Source organism: Ranitomeya variabilis, chromosome 5 (assembly GCF_051348905.1).
Source record: "Ranitomeya variabilis isolate aRanVar5 chromosome 5, aRanVar5.hap1, whole genome shotgun sequence".
NCBI lineage: Eukaryota > Metazoa > Chordata > Amphibia > Anura > Dendrobatidae > Ranitomeya > Ranitomeya variabilis.
Genome location: NC_135236.1, coordinates 557,201,906 through 557,224,556, shown reverse-complemented (window position 1 = coordinate 557,224,556; position 22,651 = coordinate 557,201,906). Strand labels below are relative to the sequence as shown.

At 45.3% G+C, this 22,651-nt stretch overlaps 1 protein-coding gene across 6 annotated transcripts in view; it reads left to right on the top strand.

Moving 5' to 3' along the window:
• Positions 1-22,651, top strand: part of RAD50 (RAD50 double strand break repair protein) — a 277,285-nt gene that overhangs the window by 203,648 nt on the left and 50,986 nt on the right. For all 6 annotated transcript variants that reach the window (XM_077265952.1, XM_077265950.1, XM_077265955.1 and 3 more), the window contains one exon: positions 6,661-6,788. In XM_077265952.1, the coding sequence (XP_077122067.1) occupies positions 6,661-6,788 (128 nt within the window). The remainder of the gene's footprint in view (positions 1-6,660; positions 6,789-22,651) is intronic.

Here is a 22,651-nt window from a genome sequence, read left to right as displayed (position 1 = left end):
TATGGAGCAGAGCCGTGTGTGTACGAGGTGTACGGAGCGGAGCCGGGTGTGTACGAGGTGTACGGAGCGGAGCTAGGTGTGTGAGGTGTACGGAGCGGAGCCGTGTGTGTATGAGGTATATGGAGCGGAGCCGGGTGTGTACGATGTGTACGGACCGGAGCCGCGTGTGTATGAGGTGTACAGAGCGGAGCCGTGTGTGCAAGGTGTACGGAGCGTAGCCGTGTGTGTACGAGGTGTACGGAGCATAGCCGTGTGTACGAGGTGTACGGAGCGTAGCCGTGTGTGTACGAGGTGTACGGAGCGTAGCCGTGTGTGTACGAGGTGTACGGAGCGGAGCCATGTGTGTACGAGGTATACGGAGCGGAGCCGTGTGTGCAAGGTGTACGGAGCGGAGCCGGGTGTGTACGAGGTGTACGGAGGGGAGCCGCATGTGCAATGTGTACGGAGTTCAGCCGCGTGTGTAGGAGTAACTATGTGTGGCCATTATACTGTAGGCAATATCATGTGTGGCCATTGTACAGTATAGAGCACTATGTGTGGCCATTGTACAGTATGGAGCACTATGTGTGGCCATTGTACAGTATGGAGCACTATGTGTGGCCATTGTACAGTATGGACAGGGGCGTAACTACCGCGGTTGCAGCGGTCGCCATTGCGACCGGGCCCGGCAGGTCAGGGGGCCGGCAGGTCAGAGCAGGGCCGGACTGGCCATCGGGCACTTCTGGCAAATGCCAGAAGAGCCGGTGCCAGTCATGGGCCGCTCGATCCGCCTCCCCCCGCCGCCACCGACTCACCCCCCCTGCTGTCGCATTCAACTATACCGGCGTCTATGACGCGTCTATGAGAGATGGGGGCTGTGCTGTATGTACCACTGTGCGGGCTGTGCTGGATATACCACTGTGCGGGCTGTGCTGGATATACCACTGTGCGGGCTGTGCTGGATAGACCACTGTGCGGGCTGTGCTGGATAGACCACTGTGCGGGCTGTGCTGCCACCCAACACCATGTTGCAGTGCAGGAGATTCCTCCTGCACGGCAACACAGTCCGAGGCGTATCTAGGGGAAGGGGGCAGCCGGGGCACGTGAGAGACAGGAAGCAGCTCCAGTCATCACGATGAGACAGCTTCTCAGTCTGTATTTTTCCCCCCTCATACATCTCATGTACGTCTGAATGAGATCGTATTTAAGAGAAAGCCAAAATAACCCCGGGACAGAAGGCGAGAGCAGGGGGGAGGTGCGGGACAGAGCCGCTTTAGTCAGGAGAAGCTGAGGAGCTGCAGCCGGTTTACATCAGCCATTCCTGTACCAGAGAGGAGATTGTGAGTTGTGTATATTAGCTGGTATCTCTGGTGTGTGTGTGTGATATCTGTAGTGTGTGTGTGATAACTGTAGTATGTGTGTGTGTGATATCTGTAGTATGATGTGTGTGTGTGTGTGTGTGATATCTGTAGTGTGTGTGTGATATCTGTAGTATGTATGTGTGTGTGATATCTGTAATATGATGTGTGTGTGATATCTGTAATATGATGTGTGTGTGATATCTGTAGTGTGTGTGTGATATCTAGTATGTGTGTGTGATATCTGTAGTGTGTGTGTGTGTGTGTGTGATATCTGTAGTATGTGTGTGTGATATCTGTAGTGTGTGTGTGATAACTGATGTGTGTGTGTGTGTGTGTGATATCTGTAGTATGATGTGTGTGTGATATCTGTAGTGTGTGTGATATCTTTAGTATGTGTGTGTGTGAGGCAGCGGCGTAACTACCACGGTCGCAGCTGCAAGCGGCTCTGGCAGGTCAGGGGGCCGTGTGTCCCCTTGAGCCTGTCTCCCTTATGCTTGTGTCCCCATGTGCCAGTCTCCCTTGCCCATTAGTCCCTGTGTGTCCCCATGTGCCTGTCTCCTATGTCCCCTTGTGCTTGTGTCAGTCTCCTTTGTCCCCTTGTGCTTGTGTCAGTCTCCTTTGCCCACTAGTCCCTGTGTGTCAGTCTCCCTTTCCCACTTCTCCCTGTCTGTCCCCTTGTGCTTGTATCCCTTGTCCCCTTGTGTCAGTCTCTTGCCCACTAGTCCCTGTGTGTCCCCTTGTGCCGGTCTCCCTTGTCCCCTTGTGCTTGTCCCCTTGTGTCATTCTCCCTTGCCCACTATTCCCCGTGTGTCAGTCTCCCTTGCCCACTAGTCCCTGTGTCCCCGTGTGCCAGTCTCCCTTGTCCACTAGTCCCCGTGTGCCCTTTGTGTCAGTCTCCCTTGCCCACTTGTCCCCGTGTGCCCCTTGTGTCAGTCTCCATTGTCCCCTTGTGTCAGTCTCCCTTGCCCACTAGTCCCCTTGTAACCTTCTCCCCTGCCTCCTAGCCCCCATGTGTCCCCTTGTGCCTGTCTTCCTTGCCCCCTTGTGCCCTCTCCCCTGCCCCCTCGTCACCATTTGCTCGTGTCTTTCTCACTGCCCCTGTATGGAGGGGCTGCATTATACTATGAGGGGGGCTGCATTGTATTCTATGGGGGTTACATTGAATTTTATGGCGGGGGGGGGCCCCATTTGGAAGTTCGCACCGGGGCCCATAACTTTGTAGTTACGCCACTGATCGACACTGTTGTACCCTCGGACTGCAGGGCAGCTTGAACTTGTTTGGATGTTAGTAGAGGTTCTTTATCCATCATCCGCACAATCTTGCATTGAAATCTCTTGTCAATTTTTATTTTCCGTCCACATCTAGGGAGGTTAGCCACAGTGCCATGGGCTTTAAACTTCTTGATGACACTGCGCACGGTAGGCACAGGAACATTCCGGTTTTTGGAGATGGACTTGTAGCCTTGAGATTGCTCTTGCTCCCTCACAATTTGGTTTCTCAAGTCCTCAGATAGTTCTTTGGTCTTCTTTCTTTTCTCCATGCTCAATGTGGTACACACAAGGACACAGGACAGAGGTTGAGCCAACTTTAATCCATGTCAACGGGCTGCAAGTGTGATTTAGTTATTGCCAACACCTGTTAGGTGCCACAGGTAAGTTACAGGTGCTGTTAATTACGCAAATTAGAGAAGCATCACATGATTTTTCAAACGGTGCCAATACTTTTGTCCACCCCCTTTTTTATGTTTGGTGTGGAATTATCTCCAATTTGCCTTTAGGGCAATTCTTTTTGTGTTTTTTCATTTAAGACAAATAAAATGAAGATAATAATACCAAAGAATTTGTGTTTGCAATCAATTTCAGGAAGAAACTGAGTATTATCTGACAGAATTGCAGGGGTGTCAATACTTTTGGCCATGACTGTAAGTCTGCATTCCAAATGACGCTCCTTACCTTCCGAGCTCTGCCATGCACTCAAACGGTGGTTCCCCCCACATATGGGGTATCAGCGTACTCAGGACAAACTGGACAACAACTTTTGGGGTCTAATTTCAACTGTTACCCTTGGAAAAATACAAAACTGGGGGCTAAAAAATAATTTTTGAGGAAAAAATGATTTTTTTTATTTTCACGGCTCTGTGTTATAAACTATAGTGAACCACTTGGGGGTTCAAAGTTCGCACAACACACCTAGATAAGTTTCTTGGGGGGTCTAGTTTCCAAAATGGTGTCAATACTTTTGGCCATGACTGTAGATGGATTGGTCTGCAGGCATCACATTGCGTTTGCAGAGCCCCTAATGTACCTAAACAGTAGAAACCCCCCACAAGTGACCCCATATTAGAAACTAGACCCCCCAAGGAACATATCTAGATGTGTTGTGAGAACTTTGAACCCCCAAGTGTTTCACTACAGTCTATAACGCAGAACCATGAAAATAAAAAATCTTTTTTTTTTCCACAAAAATTATTTTTTAGCCCCCAGTTTTGTATTTTCCCAAGGGTAACAGGAGAAATTGGACACCAAAAGTTGTTGTCCAATGTGTCCTGAGTACGTTGATACCCCATATGTTGCATATGTTGGGGTAAACCCCTGTTTGGGCACACGGGAGAGCTGGGAAGGGAAGGAGCACGGTTTTACTTTTTCAACGCAGAATTGGCTGGAATTGAGATCGGACGCCATGTCGCGTTTGGAGAGCCCCTGATGTGCCTAAACAGTGAAAACCTCCCAATTATAACTGAAACCCTAATCCAAACACATCCCTAACCCTAATCCCAATGGTAACCCTAACCACACCCCTAACCCTGACACATCCCTAACCCTAATCCCAACCCTATTCCCAACCGTAAATGTAATCCAAACCCTAACTTTAACCCCAACCCTAACTTTAGCCCCAACCCTAACTGTAGCCTTAACCCTAACCCTAATGGGAAAATGGAAACAAATACATTTTTTTAATTTTTCGCTAACTAAGGGGGTGATGGGGGGGGTTTGATTTACTTTTATAGCGGGTTTTTTAGCGGATTTTTATGATTGGCAGCCGTCACACACTGATAGACGCTTTTTATTGCAAAAAATATTTTTTGCGTTACCACATTTTGAGAGCTATAATTTTTCCATATTTTGGTCCACAGAGTCATGTGAGGTTTTGTTTTTTGCGGGACGAGTTGACGTTTTTATTGGTAACATTTTCGGGCACGTGACATTTTTTTGATCGCTTTTTATTCCGATTTTTGTGAGGCAGAAAGACCAAAAACCAGCTATTCATGAATTTCTTTTGGGGGAGGCGTTTATTCCGTTCTACGTTTGGTAAAATGGATAAAGCAGTTTTATTCTTCGGGTCAGTACGATTATAGCGATACCTCATTTATATCATTTTTTTGTTTCGGCGCTTTTATACGATAAAAACTATTTTATAGAAAAAATAATTATTTTTGCATCGCTTTATTCTGAGGACTATAACTTTTTTATTTTTTCTTTGATGACGCTGTATGGCAGCTTGTTTTTTGCGGGACAAGATGACATTTTCAGTGGTACCATGGTTATTTATATCCGTCTTTTTGATCGCGTGTTATTCCACTTTTTGTTTGGCGGTATAATAATAAAGCGTTGTTTTTTGCCTCTGGTTTTTTTTACGGTGTTCACTGAAGGGGTTAACTAGTTTTATAGGTCGAGTCGCTACGGACGCGGCGATACTAAATATGTGTACTTTTATTGTTTCTTTTTAATTTAGATAAAGAAATGTATTTATAGGAACAATATATATTTTATTTTTTGCATTTTTTTAAAAAATTTTTTTACTTTTTTTTTTACACATGTGAATTTTTTTTTTTTACACTATAACATTGCCCCGGGGGGGTCATCATGTTATAGTGTAAGATCGCTGATCTGACACTTTGCTGTGCACTGTGTCAGATCGGCGAGCTGACGTGCACAGATCCAGGCTTCCCGGCGCCTGCTCTGAGCAGGCGCTCTGAAGCCACCTCCCTGCAGGACCCGGATGCCGCGGCCATTTTGGATCCAGGCCTGCTGCAGGGAGGAGGAGGTAAGAGACGCTCAGAGCAACGCGATCACGTCGCGTTGCTTCGGGGGTCTCAGGGAAGCACGCAGGGAGCCCCCTCCCTGCGCGATGCTCCCCTATACCGCCGGAACACTGTGATCATGTTTGATCGCGGTGTGCCGGGGGTTAATGTGCCGGGGGCGGTCCGTGACCGCTCCTGGCACATGGTGCCGGATGTCAGCTGTGACAATCAGCTGACTCCCGGCCGTGAGCGCGGCCGATCGCTATGACGTACTATCCCGTCGAGGGTCAGATAGGCCCAGGTCACCTCAACGGGATAGTACGTCTAAGGTCAGAGAGGGGTTAAAGTAGAAGTCTTGAAGCTGTCGTCACCAACAAAGGCTTTTGTGCAAAGTATTAAATGAGTTTTAAAAAGCGTGTTCAATACATTTTCTCATTTCTCATTATTACACATAACAATTTATGGACATCTATGATGTGATTTCTTTGGCTTGTAGATTGGATGGGTTGTTACCAATATCTGGTGAGAATTTCATGTGAATAGCTCCTTTAGAAATATATCTACTTAAAAAATGCGTGACGTGTTCAATACTTATTTCACCTGCTGTACATTGTGTTTAAAGTCTGCCTCTGTAAGCACAAGGGCAAACCTATTGTCTCCCTCTACCCTGTACCTTTATTCTGCTGCTGGCAGAGACATCATCTTAGTACAATGTACTGTATATTAAAAAAAAATTTAGCACCTTTGTACTGAGCATTTCCCTTTAGTACATTGGATTGTTTAACCTTAGTTCTACTCTGGTGAATTTTAATATTTGTTTGTTAGGATTGTAAATGTAATGATGGTAGTAACTGGGTCTCTGTCTTGTCTGGGTTTCAGCATTGCTCCGATCCTTTCTGGCGTCTTTAACCTGCTGGCTCACTGTGTGGAACGGAGATCCATTTCTCAATGTAAGTCTATGAGGCTCTCTAGGCTTGTCATGAGTCTCTTAGATTTGCATTCAGAAAATTAAAATAAGCAACCTTCCCTCCATACAGAAGACACTATGTGATTTGACAGGTCACAATCGCTGTCAAGTGACATCGGAGTGCTGCTAAAAACTGCAAAAGACGTTGACTGGTGAATGTATTACTGCCATCGTTATATTTATACACATGATCCCTAACAAACGGCAAATAACATTTATTTTTTTTACAAGAATTGGGCTTAAAAACATTTTTATATTGAGATGATTCCAGAAAAAGTGGTAATCAATGTGACAGTGAAAGTTAACTTACAGCCTACTTTCCTGTACTTAGATTCAGGAAAGATGTCTCCAAGACAACCTAACTCTGAGAAAAAGAAAAGAAGAACTTAAGAAGGTTGACGAGGAAAGAAACAGACTATTAAGAGAGATGGGACAGATGAATGCTATGCAACTTAGAAAGTAAGTATGGTTTGATGTTTTTATTTATTACTTAACCACTATTGTAACAAAATTTTGTTAAAACTATTTGACATATCACAGTTGGTGTCATGCAGCCGTTGTGATTTGAGCATTTTTTTAAAGACACGAGCGTGCTCTGATAACACTTTATCCAAGCACGCTCGCTCATCACTAATCACAGGTAAATATTTCAATGCTAGTTTCTTGACTTTTTTTTAGAAAACTATACATTTAAAAGTTCAGTCTACCTTTTCTTTATATTGATAAATAAATAATACAATTAGCGCATGGGGAGTCGCCGTGTACATCAGCATTTCTGTGTGTATACCTTTTAGCCTCAACCAATTTGTTACATGTAAAATACCATGTCAACAAGCTAATTTTAACATAGGAAAAATACATATAAAGCAAATACAAAATACCATTACCGTATATACTCGAGTATAAGCCGACCCCCCTAATTTTGCCACAAAAAACTGGGAAAACTTATTGACTCGAGTATAAGCCTAGGGTGGAAAATGCAGCAGCTACCGGTGAATTTCAAAATTAAAAATAGATGCTCCATACCGTTCATTATGGCCCCATAGATGCTCCACATAAAGCTGTGCCACATATAATGCTCTGCACCGTTCATTATGGCCCCATAGATGCTCCATAGAAAGCTGTGCCATATACAATGCTCTGCACCTTTGATTATGGCCCCATAGATAGCTGTGCCCTATACAATGCTCTGCACCTTTGATTATGGCCCCATAGATAGCTGTGCCATATATAATGCTCTGCACCTTTGATTATGGCCCCATAGATAGCTGTGCCATATATAATGCTCTGCACCTTTGGTTATGGCCCCATAGATAGCTGTGCCATATATAATGCTCTGCACCTTTGACCTTTGATTATGGCCCCATAGATGCTCCACATAAAGCTGTGCCTTATATATAGTGCTCTGCACCGTTGCCCCATAGATGCTCCACATAAAGCTGTGCCTTATATATAGTGCTCTGCACCGTTGCCCCATAGATGCTCCACATAAAGCTGTGCCTTATATATAGTGCTCTGCACCGTTGCCCCATAGATGCTCCACATAAAGCTGTGCCTTATATATAGTGCTCTGCACCGTTGCCCCATAGATGCTCCACATAAAGCTGTGCCTTATATATAGTGCTCTGCACCGTTGCCCCATAGATACTCCACATAAATCTGTGCCATTGCTGCTGCTGCAATAAAAAAAAACAACACATACTCACCTGTCTTGCTTGCAGCTCCTCAGCGTCCCGTCGTCTCTCTGCACTGACTGATCAGGCAGAGGGCGGCGCGCACACTATATGCGTCATCGCGCCCTCTGACCTGAACAGTCAGAACAAGAGGACGCGAAGACTGAGCGGCGCCCGGCGGGTGGAACGAGGGAAGGTAAATATGCAATACTTACCTGCTCCCGGCGTCCCTGGCTCCTTCTCCCGGACAGCTGGTCTCCGGGTGCCGCAGCCTCTTCCTCTGTTAGCGGTCACCGGCACCGCTGATTAGAGAAATGAATTATGCTGCTCCGCCCCTATGGGAGGTGGAGCAGCCTATTTATTTCTCTAATGAGCAGTCCCACGTGACCGCTGAACAGGGGAAGAGCTGCGGCACCGAAGACCGTGGGACGGGCAGGGGGAGCGCCGGGACTAGGTGAGAATGCCTCAGCGCCCTCTCCCCCTCACCCGCCGACCGTGACTCGAGTATAAGCCGAGGGGGCACTTTCAGCCCAAAAATTTGGGCTGAAAATCTCGGCTTATACTCGAGTATATACGGTACTTAATAAATGCATTCGGGAAAGATGAGATGAGAAGGTCCCCACAAATTTCCTTCCCATTCTTATCCTGATCCTTCTCTTTACTATTTAATTTTTCTTTCTTTTCTTCTCTTACTTTCCTCCCCCATTTTTTTATCCCCTACAGTCCTTTTCCTTTCCTATTTCTTTTCCTACATTCCCTCTTCTTGCCCTAACCAACAATCCTCGTCCCCATCTTTCCCTCTTTTATCCTACCCATTTTCAGTTCTTGTATTGTAACATAGTAACATAGTTTTTAAGGTTGAAGGAAGACCTTAAGTCCATCTAGTTCAACCCATAGCCTAACCTAGCATGCCCTAACATGTTGATCCAGAGGAAGGCAAAAAAACCCACGTGGCAAACACTAAGCTCCACATTGGGGAACAAAATTCCTTCCCGTATTTCATACATATTTTTGCTGTCTTCCCTTACCTTTACCTTCCCTTGTTTATAAGAATTACCCTAATAAAAAGAATTTAAATAAAAAACAAATGCAAAATGCCACTTTTATTTGATCGTTGTGCAGATTGAGGATAAAGAATTTATTTAGAAGTATTTGCTACCCTTGGCAGTGACCCTTATTGGGAGGCATCTATCAGGTCCTGCCTTTGGCAGATAATAGGTGTCCTAACATGGCAGACCATTCTTAAGTGTTTGGCTATGTGCACACGTTGCGGACCCGCAGCGTTTTTGGACGTGCGGAATTGCATCAAATCCGCAGTGTAGTGCACAAGCAATGTTAGTCAATGTGAAATTGACATTTGGTGTGCACATGCTGCGGGAAAAAAGCACGGAATCGCAGCATTTTTTTTCTGCAGCATGTCAATTCTTTTTGCGCATCTGCAGCGTTTTTGCACCCATTGACTTCCAGTGTGTCAGGCCAATCTGCAGCAAAACCGCAGGTTTAACCCCTTAATGACGGCCAATACGTCTTTTAACTGACCTGAGATATAAGAGAATAGCATCCTCATGCAGGTGACAATCCAGCACCTGTGGGCTGTATACTATAACTGACAACTTTCTGTATCAGGCAAATTCCGCACTTCTCATGAGCTCTTGTAACTCCGGCGATCTATTGCGCACGCGCCTGGTGTTCTTGTACTGCGGGGATCTTCGACTCTTTGATTGGTGATGCACCGGATATGACCTCACTGGTTTTACAGCATTTAAGCTTGGTCTGCGGCACTCTTCCCACGTCATCCTCCTGGGCCGCTGGATACAAGCCGACACCACCACTATCTCAGGTACACTAGGGTTCTTTTAGGGGATTTTTTCTTTTAGCCCTTTTTTTGCTTTATGGCGGTCCACTTGGCTGTTTCACTGAGTATTGAACGCTTATATCCTCTGCTTTATTTCTAGCAAGTTATGCTGTTTCCCTTATAAGCCTATTGGCTGATGATATACCATATGCAGTTTTGACCTTTTACAGGTATATACTGTCCGGATTCCTTATGTTATGGCACTTGGTTTTTGTTTTATCTTTTCACATCTCGTGCATGCTTGGTTCTGTTATTATACGAGGGTCGTGTGACAGATTTCTCTTTATATACAGGATATTTTTTTATCTCTGGGGATTTGTTGTTATACACCATCCTTGTCTTTACATCCCCTTCTTCTTCACCTATGGATTTATTGTTTTTTTTATGAATAAAAACTTTAGAAGCACCTTGTGTCTTTTTCCTTTCATGATCACGGTGATACTTACTTTTTACTGGTTTTTCTGGTCCTCATTTTCAATTTTTTTTTTTCATTTTTTCCATTGTTATTCATTGTTTGTATTGTAGTAATTTTGTTCAGCCATACACCTTGTTACAATTTTTCCATGATTATTATATGGTTGTATTGTAGTAATTGTGTTCAGCCATACACCTTGTTACAATTTTTTCCCTTCACCATGACAGCACCGCACATGAGAGATGGCATCCGCCCCCAGGAACAGGAAACCTGTAGCAGAGATAAAAGAATGGGGCGGCCACTCTCTCCTCAGTTTGGTTTCCTGTACCTGCAGGTGGACGCCTGTGGCAGAGCTCATACCTCCGGAGGGATACCCTCTGATGATTCCGGTCCGGAGGCCGAGGTCCGCGGGGGGGCCAGCCATGCTCGGCGGCACTGCGTGCGTTGCTGTCCGGGTGAAGGAGCTACTGTACCGCGCCTTTTTCCCCTCGCTGGACTCCCCGGCGACCGCTCTGGGCAGGAGGCAGGTCCGGGGTAGGTGGCGTGTCCTTCACTGACGCCGGCCGCCGAAGTGAAGGATGACGACTTCCGGTCGCGCCGGAAGTGACGTCACACGCCGAAGGAGCCGGTGTGCTGGACACTTCCGGGCGGAAGCTGTTCCAGAGGCGCGCACACCGCTCCTTCTATATAGTGGGAGCAACCGAAAAGTCGCTGGTCCTCTACAGCACGCAGTTTGCCTGCTAGAATGACCGAACCAGCGATGGATCTGGAGATGCCTGCACCCAGAATGCCTGACGAGGCGCAAGCTACAGCGGTATCCGGGGTCCTGGAGGGGTGAGTGCCTTTGTAAGGCAAAATCACACACACTGATACACTATATACTGTGTCTTTTTAGGGAAGGAAAGCCACCTCCAAACAAAAGAATAGGGCTTGTCCACTATGTAAGGAGACACTCCCTAAGCTATATACCAAAAGAATCTGCCGGGCCTGTATAGATAAAACAGTCGCAGAAGAAACACCTTCCTCATTACAGAACATTAAGACAATAATACGGGAAGAAGTTAAATCCACAGTCAAAGAGCAGCTGAAACATCATACGGCTAAAGAAAACCCCCCTCCCCCAGCAAGTGAACAGGGGTCGGACATAGATTCAGGGGATGAGCCGGTAGTGTTAACCCCCTCTGATGCCTCAGACTTAGACTCCTCGGATGAGGAGTATGGCCACCCGTATTTCCAGTCAGAGGATATTGGAAAACTGCTCAAACTAGTCAGAGCAACTATGGGGGTGGAAACCCCAAAGGAGCCGCGGTCAGTTCAGGATAGCATGTTCAGTAACTTGGAGGGGAAGAAGTGAAAGGTCTTTCCCTTCCATGATAATATATTGAATCTAATTAAGAAAAAATGGAAAAAGCCCAATAAAAAGATCTCCATTCCTCAAGCCTTAAAACGCAAGTACCCCTTTGATGAAGCGGTATGTGAAAAATGGGAAAAGGCTCCTAAATTAGACGCCGCCATAGCCAGCACCTCTAAAGGGGTAGCATTGCCTTTTGAGGATATGGGAGCCCTAAAAGATCCCCTTGATAAGAAGGCAGATGCCTTTCTAAAATCGGCTTGGGAGGCATCAACATGGTCATTTAAACCCGGGGTTGCGGCCACTTGCACGGCACGTGCTATGGTCAAGTGGTTAGAGGAGTTAAGTGACCAAATCAAAAATAAGTGCCCACGAGAAAGACTACTGGAGGCATTGCCCTCCCTACAAGGTGCCGCAAAATTCCTGGCGGATGCATCAATTGATTCTGTCAGAGGAGCCGCACGTGCTTGTGCTTTATCCAACTCTGGGCGTAGAGCGTTATGGCTGAAGAATTGTGCGGCTGACTTCCAGTCAAAAGTCAAACTCTGTGGAGTACCCTGTGAAGGGCAATATCTTTTCGGTAAAGCTCTGGACGAGATTCTTGAAAAAGCGTCTGACAAAAAGAAACGGTTTCCACCTCCTTCCTTTCCTAGGCGCCGATGGGAGACTTCCCGTTCGTCCTTTCAGGGATCTGGATACAGGGGAACCCGCGGCCGTTCAGATGACATGTCTGGCCGAGGCAGACCTTGTAGACATCGGAAAGAACAGGGATTCCTTTTCAACAAACCTCCCCCTAAGTCAGATCCCAAACACCAATGATGCCAGGATTCCGGTGGGGGGAAGACTCCGATGGTTTGTCCACCACTGGGCGGCACTGCTGGCTTCTCAGTGGATAACCAACCTGTTATCGGAGGGTCTGAAACTCAAATTCTCCAGCCTCCCACCAAATCGTGTGACAATGACCCAAGTGGCGGAAAAAAATCAGGCCACGCTGGAAAGAGAAATTCATCTCCTCATACAAAAAGAGGTATTAGTGAAGGTTCCTCATCAGGAAATAGGAAAAGGGTTCTACTTCACCCTGTTCCTAATGCCAAAACCAGACGGCTCGTTGAGAGTGATATTCAACTTGAGGGCCTTAAATCGTTACATTCAAATAGAGAAATTCAAGATGGAGACTCTAAGGACGGCGATAAAAGTGCTCAACCCAAACTGTTATATGGCAGTAATCGATCTTACAGACGCTTACTACCATGTGCCAATCGCAATCCAACATCAGCAATATCTCAGACTGCTAGTAAACCTCGAAAGAACTCCCACCCACCTACAGTATCAGTGTCTTCCATTTGGGGTAGCCATTGCACCCCGCGTATTTACCAAAATTATTTCTGAAGTGGCTTCCTTCATCAGGAAAGAAGACATATTGCTGGTGCCTTATTTGGACGATTTCTTGGTGATAGCAAACAGCAAAGAAGATTGCGAGAAAGCAGTCACAACAGTTCTAGACGTGTTAACGAAATTGGGGTGGATGATAAATCTGAAGAAATCAAGACTCGTCCCAACACAGTCTCAAGAATTCCTCGGGATCCTACTAGATTCCATCAAACAGGAGTGTATCCTCCCACAAAGGAAGATCCAGTCTATCCAACAGAAGGTACAACTTCTTCAGCTGCAACGATCTATTTCTCTACAGAAGGCAATGTCGCTCCTGGGAGTTCTAACGGCGACAATTCCTGCAACACGGTGGGCCCAAAGCCACACGAGAGAGTTGCTATGGCAGGTACTAGCCGAGCAAGCGAGAAATCCTCACAATCTGAATCGGAAGATTCTCCTATCTCTAAGGGTCCAAGACTCACTAGAATGGTGGCTAAAACCAGAGAATCTAAGCAAAGCGGTACCGTGGTCATTACAAAATCCAGTGGTCCTCACCACCGATGCGAGCCCATGGGGATGGGGAGCGCATGTGGAGGATCAGGTTCTCCAGGGTCAATGGGAGCCCTCAATGACAGCAGCATCTTCCAATTTAAAAGAACTGTCAGCGGTGAGACAAGCGTTTCTTCAAATAGGAGAAAGAATACAAGGAAGGCATGTGGTGGTGTTATCCGACAACAACACCACAATAGCTTATATAAATCGCCAAGGGGGCACAAGATCACCATCCCTGATGGCAGAAGCCAAAGAGCTTTTCTTGTGGGCCGAAAGCAACCTTCTCTATCTAACCGGAACATACTTAAGAGGATCAGAGAATCAAGTAGCCGACTTCCTAAGCCGTCATCCATTACATCAAGGGGAGTGGGCCCTGAGCCAGGAAGTCTTTGGGGAAATATGTGCCAACTGGGGCGTTCCCGGAATAGACTTATTCGCCACAAAACAAAATCGGAAAGTGAAGAGGTTCTATTCTCTAAACCCAAGAGAACAACCAGAAGGGGTAGACGCGTTTCTATACCAGTGGAATTTCCATCTGGCATACGCATTTCCCCCAATACCGTTAATCCCGACAGTCCTCAGAAAAATTCGGGAAGACAAGGCACGAGTGATACTCATAGCTCCCTTTTGGCCGAGAAGGGCATGGTTCACGTGGCTCAGACGCATGTCTATCTCGGACCCGTGGATCCTTCCAGATACATCGGATCTCCTACACCAGGGACCAGTTCAACACCCTCAAGTACTCCAGGCTACATCTCACCGCCTGGATCTTGAGAGGGGACTGCTACTAGCAAAAGGATTCTTGAACCCTTTAGTGACCACATTGCTCGCTAGCAGGAAAAAAGTCACCTCAGAAAAATATCAAAAAATTTGGCAAAAATTTCTGGAATTCTCGGGGCGACAGTTGTCCCAGACAAGCCAAGAAGTCCCGGTAAAAGAAATGTTAGAATTTCTCCAAAAAGGGTTGGAGAGAGGGCTATCTACTAGCACCCTGAAGGTGCATGTCTCCGTCCTGGGTGCGCTGTTTGATCACAAACTTGCTGACCACCCTTGGGTCTATAGGTTCATCCGAGCCTCCTTTACATCTAGACCCTCAAAATTATCTCCCAAGGTGGCTCCCTGGGATCTAAATTTAGTTTTAAATTCTCTAACTGTTTCCCCTTTTGAGCCTCTTGATTCTATTTCAATAAAATCTTTGACCCTTAAAACTGTCCTCCTGTTTGCTCTAACTTCAGCCCGCCGTACTTGCGAGCTGCAGGCTATTTCAGTGAACCCCCCCTTACACTACCTTCCAGGATGACAGGGTAATTATCAAAACTGACCCGGCCTTCCTACCAAAGGTCAATTCTAAATTTCATAGGGACCAGGAAATTATCCTACCCTCATTTTGTCCTCAACCAAAATCCCAGGGAGAGCAAACCTTCCATTGTCTTGATGTCAGACGCTGCCTGCTTCAATACATAGAAGCCACAAAATCTTGGCGTCAGTCATCAGCCCTTTTTGTCACCTTCCAGGGGACAAACAGGGGAAAAAAGGCCTCGAAGGCAACTATTGCACGGTGGTTGCGTACGGCTATTTCACTTTCGTATTCCTCTTCTGGCCAAATCTCCCCACAGGGTGTTACGGCCCACTCCACGCGTGCTATTGCCACATCCTGGGCGGAAAGGGCAAACGCCTCGGTGGAGCAGATTTGTAGGGCGGCAGTATGGTCCTCACCCTCTACCTTCTTCCGTCATTATAGGCTAGACTTAGGTCTTTCAAACTTGTCTTTCTGGAGAAAGGTGTTATCTGCTGTTGTCCCACCCTAAGGAGTCTTCTATTTTCTCCTCTCATGTGCGGTGCTGTCATGGTGAAGGGAAAAAATGATAATTACTTACGGGTAATTTGATTTTCCAGAACCATGACAGCACCGCATTAATTCCCGCCCTATCTTGGTGATGGTTGTGTGATTCACAAAAAAAAATAATATATATATATATATATAAAAATAAAATAATACATATAAATAAATGAATAGATTATATATATATATATATATATATATATATATATATATATATATATATATATATATATATATATACCGTATATATATATATATATACCGTATATATATATATATATATATATATATATATATATATATATATATACATACATACTCTTGAACATTTAGATAAGAGCTAATATACAGCTATACAATGTAAATATGATATATAAATGTGTACTAACAAAGCGGTCATCTTCCATACTCTGAAACAAACTGAGGAGAGAGTGGCCGCCCCATTCTTTTATCTCTGCTACAGGTTTCCTGTTCCTGGGGGCGGATGCCATCTCTCATGTGCGGTGCTGTCATGGTTCTGGAAAATCAAATTACCCGTAAGTAATTATCATTTTTCCATGATTATTATATGGTTCACTTATGGTACTGTTCTCTTTAAATAGACTTCCTTGATAAAGGCAGATGTTGCCGAAACGTTGGATATTATGATGTCTGTTGGTCTACAGTCGGCTGTTCACTAATAAATCTACTTTTCTAAAACTAATGTGGACTTATTGAGTGCCAAAGGTTATCTTTACCCAGTCTTTATTTATTCCTTTGGGCACCACCTAAACTGAAAGAGTGCGCCATTTCTAACCTTGTTATTAACTTTCTGCATCAGCCACGATCAGTGTTGTCACCAACCATATCTGTTTAACCCCGTAGATGCTGCTGTCAAGTGACTACATCATATAAATGGTTAACAGAGTGTAGGGGCTTCCTCTTTATCCCAATTGGTGCCCTTAGATCATCATTTTGTGGTCCTGATCTTTTCATGACCAAATAGCGGCCTTAGAGTCTGACGGCTGTTGTAACCTGTTCAGAAGTTAGAGGCATTTAGGTGGTAAAAATGCACATTGTCATTTCTGTCATGTCACTTTGTATTGTCGGGGTCGTTACGACAATAATAACCTTCATTCACCAGTCATTCCAAATTAAAGTGTGCCCTGGGCATATGGTACCGAGAAAAGAAATGATTCAGACACGTAGCTGATTCAATCTTTGCTGATGCTCATGCGTCCTCTTGTGTCCAGAGCAGTTACAGCAACTACTTTATTTTTTGAATACACAGTACTATTGTTTAGGAAAAAGGAATGCATTAGGCGGGGTTTAAGCAGTATACATCTAGTGCTCAGTCTCTCTGATTCGTCAGAACGTCTCCCGGTGGTTACTTCTTTCTTCACATTCCTGAGTTATCTTTGCAGGAGAAATGATACTTAACTCTTTAGACACTGAACTAAAGTGAAAGTGAACACTGGCAGCCATCTTTAGATACAATTACATTTGCATTAGCTAGCAGATAGGAAAAACTTATTGTTTTACAGTATAAGATATATAAAAGTACAAAGGTATATAAGAAAATATATTTTCACCTTGACAATCCCCCCTAAACACTAAGTTTTTCCCTTAACCCCTTCATGACCCAGCCTATTTTGGCCTTAATGACCTTGCCGTTTTTTGAAATTCTGACCAGTGTCCCTTTATGAGGTAATAACTCAGGAACGCTTCAACGGATCCTAGCGATTCTGAGATTGTTTTTTCGTGACATATTGGGCTTCATGTTAGTGGTAAATTTAGGTCGATAATTTCTGAGTTTATTTGTGAAAAAAACGGAAATTTGGCAAAAAATTTGAAAATTTCGCAATTTTCACATTTTGAATTTTTATTCTGTTAAACCAGAGAGTTATGTGACACAAAATAGTTAATAAATAACGTTTCCCACATGTCTACTTTACATCAGCACAATTTTGGAAACATTTTTTTTTTTTGCTAGGAAGTTATAAGGGTTAAAATTTGACCAGTGATTTCTTATTTTTACAACAAAATTTACAAAACCATTTTTTTTAGGGACCACCTCACATTTGAAGTCATTTTGAGGGTTCTATATGGCTGAAAATACCCAAAAGTGACACCATTCTAAAAACTGCACCCCTCAAGGTGCTCAAAACCACATTCAAGAAGTTTATTAACCCTTCAGGTGTTTCACAGCAGCAGAAGCAACATGGAAGTAAAAAATGAACATTTAACTTTTTAGTCACAAAAATGATCTTTTAGCAACAATTTTTTTATTTTCCCAGCGGTAAAAGGAGAAACTGGACCACGGACGTTGTTGTCCAATTTGTCCTGAGTACGCTGATACCTCATATGTGGGGGTAAACCACTGTTTGGGCGCACGGCAGGGCTCGGAAGGGAAGGAGCGCCATTTGACTTTTTGAATGAAAAATTGGCTCCAATCTTTAGCCCACACCATGTCACGTTTGGAGAGCCCCCGTGTGCCTAAACATTGGAGCTCCCCCACAAGTGACCCCATTTTGGAAACTAGACCCCCCAAGGAACTTATCTAGAAGCATAGTGAGCACTTTAAACCCCCAGGTGCTTCACAAATTGATCCGTAAAAATGAAAAAGTACTTTTTTTTCACAAAAAAATTATTTTAGCCTCAATTTTTTCATTTTCACATGGGCAACAGGATAAAATGGATCCTAAATTTTGTTGGGCAATTTCTCCTGAGTACACCAATACCTCATATGTGGGGGTAAACCACTGTTTGGGCACATGGTAAGGCTCGGAAGGGAAGGAGCGCCATTTGACTTTTTGAATGAAAAATTATCTCCATCGTTAGCGGACACCATGTCGCGTTTGGAAAGCCCCTGTGTGCCTAAACATTGGAGCTCCTCCACAAGTGACCCCATTTTGGAAACTAGACCCCCCAAGGAACTCATCTAGAGGCATAGTGAGCACTTTAAACCCCCAGGTGCTTCACAAATTGATCCGCAAAAATGAAAAAGTACTTTTTTTTCACACAAAATTTCTTTTAGCCTCAATTCTTTCATTTTCACATGGGCAACAGGATAAAATGGATCCTAAAATTTGTTGGGCAATTTCTCCTGAGTATGCCGATACCTCATATGTGGGGGTAAACCACTGTTTGGGTGCACGGCAAGGCTCGGAAAGGGAGGCGTGCCATTTGACTTTTTGAATGGAAAATTAGCTCCAATCGTTAGCGGACACCATGTCGCGTTTGGAGAGCCCCTGTGTGCCTAAACATTGGAGCTCCCCTACAAGTGACCCCATTTTGGAAACTAGACCCCCCAAGGAACTTATCTAGATGCATAGTGAGCACTTATAACCTCCAGGTGCTTCACAGAAGTTTATAACGCAGAGCCGTGAAAATAAAAAAATAATTTTTCTTTCCTCAAAAATGATTTTTAGCCCAGAATTTTTTATTTTCCCAAGGGTAATAGGAGAAATTGGATCCCAAATGTTGTTGTCCAGTTTGTCCTGAGTACGATGATACCCCATATGTGGGGGTAAACCACTGTTTGGGCGCACGGCAGGGCTCGGAAGGGAAGGCACGCCATTTGGCTTTTTGAATGGAAAATTAGCTGCAATCATTAGCGGACACCATGTCGCGTTTGGAGAGCCCCTGTGTGCCTAAACATTGGAGCTCCCGCACAAGTGACCCCATTTTGGAAACTAGACCTCCCAAGGAACTAATCTAGATGTGTGGTGAGCACTTTGAACCCCCAAGTGCTTCACAGAAGTTTATAACGCAGAGCCGTGAAAATAAAAAATGTGTTTCCTTTCCTCAAAAATATTTTTTTAGCCCAGAATTTTTTTATTTTTGCAAGAGTAACAGGAGAAATTGGACCCCAAAAGTTGTTGTCCAGTTTCTCCTGAGTACGCTGATACCCCATATGTGGGGGTAAACCACTGTTTTGGCACACGTCGGGGTTCGGAAGGGAAGTAGTGACGTTTTGAAATGCAGACTTTGATGGAATGCTCTGCGGGCATCATGTTGCGTTTGCAGAGCCCCTGATGTGCCTAAACAGTAGGAACTCCCCACAAGTGACTCCATTTTGGAAACTAGACCCCCAAGGGAACTTATCTAGATGTGTGGTGAGCACTTTGAACCCCCAAGTGCTTCACAGAAGTTTATAATGCAGAGCCGTGAAAATAATAAATGTGTTTCCTTTCCTCAAAAATATTTTTTTAGCCCAGAATTTTTTATTTTTGCAAGAGTAACAGGAGAAATTGGACCCCAAAAGTTGTTGTCCAGTTTCTTCTGAGTACGCTGATACCCCATATGTGGGGGTAAACCACTGTTTTGGCACACGTCGGGGTTCGGAAGGGAAGTAGTGACGTTTTGAAATGCAGACTTTGATGGAATGCTCTGCGGGCATCATGTTGCGTTTGCAGAGCCCCTGATGTGCCTAAACAGTAGGAACTCCCCACAAGTGACTCCATTTTGGAAACTAGACCCCCAAGGGAACTTATCTAGATGTGTGGTGAGCACTTTGAACCCCCAAGTGCTTCACAGAAGTTTATAATGCAGAGCCGTGAAAATAATAAATGTGTTTCCTTTCCTCAAAAATATTTTTTTAGCCCAGAATTTTTTATTTTTGCAAGAGTAACAGGAGAAATTGGACCCCAAAAGTTGTTGTCCAGTTTCTTCTGAGTACGCTGATACCCCATATGTGGGGGTAAACCACTGTTTTGGCACACGTCGGGGTTCGGAAGGGAAGTAGTGACGTTTTGAAATGCAGACTTTGATGGAATGCTCTGCGGGCATCATGTTGCGTTTGCAGAGCCCCTGATGTGCCTAAACAGTAGGAACTCCCAACAAGTGACTCCATTTTGGAAACTAGACCCCCAAGGGAACTTATCTAGATGTGTGGTGAGCACTTTGAACCCCCAAGTGCTTCACAGAAGTTTATAATGCAGAGCCGTGAAAATAATAAATGTGTTTCCTTTCCTCAAAAATATTTTTTTAGCCCAGAATTTTTTATTTTTGCAAGAGTAACAGGAGAAATTGGACCCCAAAAGTTGTTGTCCAGTTTCTCCTGAGTACGCTGATACCCCATATGTGGGGGTAAACCACTGTTTGGGCACATGCCGGGGCTCGGAAGGGAAGTAGTGACGTTTTGGAATGCAGACTTTGATGGAATGGTCTGCGGGCATCATGTTACGTTTGCAGAGCCCCTGATATGCCTAAACAGTAGAAACCCCCCACAAGTGACCCCATTTTGGAAACTAGACCCCCCTAGGAACTTATCTAGATGTGTGGTGAGCACGTTCAACCCCCAAGTGCTTCACAGAAGTTTACAACGCAGAGCCGTGAAAATAAAAAATCATTTTTCTTTCCTCAAAAAAGATGTTTTAGCAAGCAATTTTTTATTTTCACAAGGGTAACAGGAGAATTTGGACCCCAATATTTGTTGCCCAGTTTGTTGTGAGTACGCTGATACCCCATATGTGGGGGTAAACCACTGTTTGGGCGCACGTCAGGGCTCGGAAGGGAAGTAGTGACATTTGAAATGCAGACTTTGATGGAATGGTCTGCGGGTGTCACATTGCATTTGCAGAGCCCCTGATGTGCCTAAACAGTAGAAACACCCCACAAGTGACCCCATTTTGGAAACTAGACCCCCGAAGGAACTTATCTAGATGTGTGGTGAGCACTTTCAACCCCCAAGTGCTTCACAGAAGTTTATAACGCAGAGCCGTGAAAATAAAAAATAATTGTTCTTTCCTCAAAAATTATGTTTTAGCAAGTAATTTTTTATTTTTGCAAGGGTAACAGGAGAAATTGGACCCCAACAGTTGTTGCCCAGTTTGTCCTGAGTACGCTGGTACCCCAAATGTGGGGGTAAACCACTGTTTGGGCGCACGTCGGGGCTTGGAAGGGCGGGAGCACCATTTGACTTTTTGAACGCAAGATTGGCTGGAATCAATGGTGGCGCCATGTTGCGTTTGGAGACCCCTGATGTGCCTAAACAGTGGAAACCCCTCAATTCTAACTTCAACACTAACCCCAACACACCCCTAATCCTAATCCCAACTGTAGCCATAACCCTAATCACAACCCTAACCCCAACACATCCCTAACCACAACCCTAACCGCAACAGACCCGTAACCCTAATTCCAACCCTAATCCCAACCGTAACCCTAATCCCAACCCTAACCACAACTGTAACCCCAACACACCCCTAACCCTATCCGTAACCCTAACCACAAGCCTAATCTTAACCCTATTTCAAACCCTAGCCCTAATTCCAACCCTAACTCTAATTCCAACCCTAACCCTAAGGCTATGTGCCCACGTTGCGGATTCGTGTGAGATTTTTCCGCACGATTTTTGAAAAATCTGCAGGTAAAAGGCACTGCGTTTTACCTGCGGATTTACAGCAGATTTCCAGTGTTTTTTTGTGCGGATTTCACCTGCAGATTCCTATTGAGGAACAGGTGTAAAACGCTGCGGAATCCGCACAAAGAATTGACATGCTGCGGAAAATACAACGCAGCGTTTCTGCACGGAATTTTCCGCACCATGGGCACAGCGGATTTGGTTTTCCTTAGGTGTACATGGTACTGTAAACCTGATGGAAAACTGCTTCAAATTCGCAGCGGCCAATCCGCTGCGGATCCGCGGCCAATCCGCTGCCAATCCGCTGCGGATCCGCTGCCAATCCGCTGCGGATCCGCGGCCAATCCGCTGCGGATCCGCTGCCAATCCGCTGCGGATCCGCGGCCGATCCGTTGCGGATCCGCTGCCGATCCGCTGCGGATCCGTGGCGGATCCGCGGCCAATCCGCTGCGGGTCCGCTGCCAATCCGCTGCGGATCCGCGGCCAATCCGCTGCGGATCCGCGGCCAATCCGCTGCCAATCCGCTGCCGATCCGCTGCGGATCCGCGGCCGATCCGCTGCGGATCCGCGGCCGATCCGCTCTGTGTGCACATGCCATAACCCTACCCGTAACCCTAACCCTACCCCTAACCCTACCCCTAACCCTACCCCTAGTTCTAACCCTAGTTCTAACCCTAACCCTAGTGGAAAAAAAAAAAAAAAAAATTCTTTATTTTATTATTGTCCCTATGGGGGTGATAAAGGGGGGGGGGGTTATTTATTATTTTTTTTATTTTGATCGCTGTGATAGAACCTACCACAGCGATCAAAATGTACCTGTAAGGAATCTGCCGACTGGCAGATTCGGCGGGCGCACTGAGCATGCGCCCGCCATTTTCCAAGATGGCGGCGCCCAGGGAGGAGACGGCCGGACACC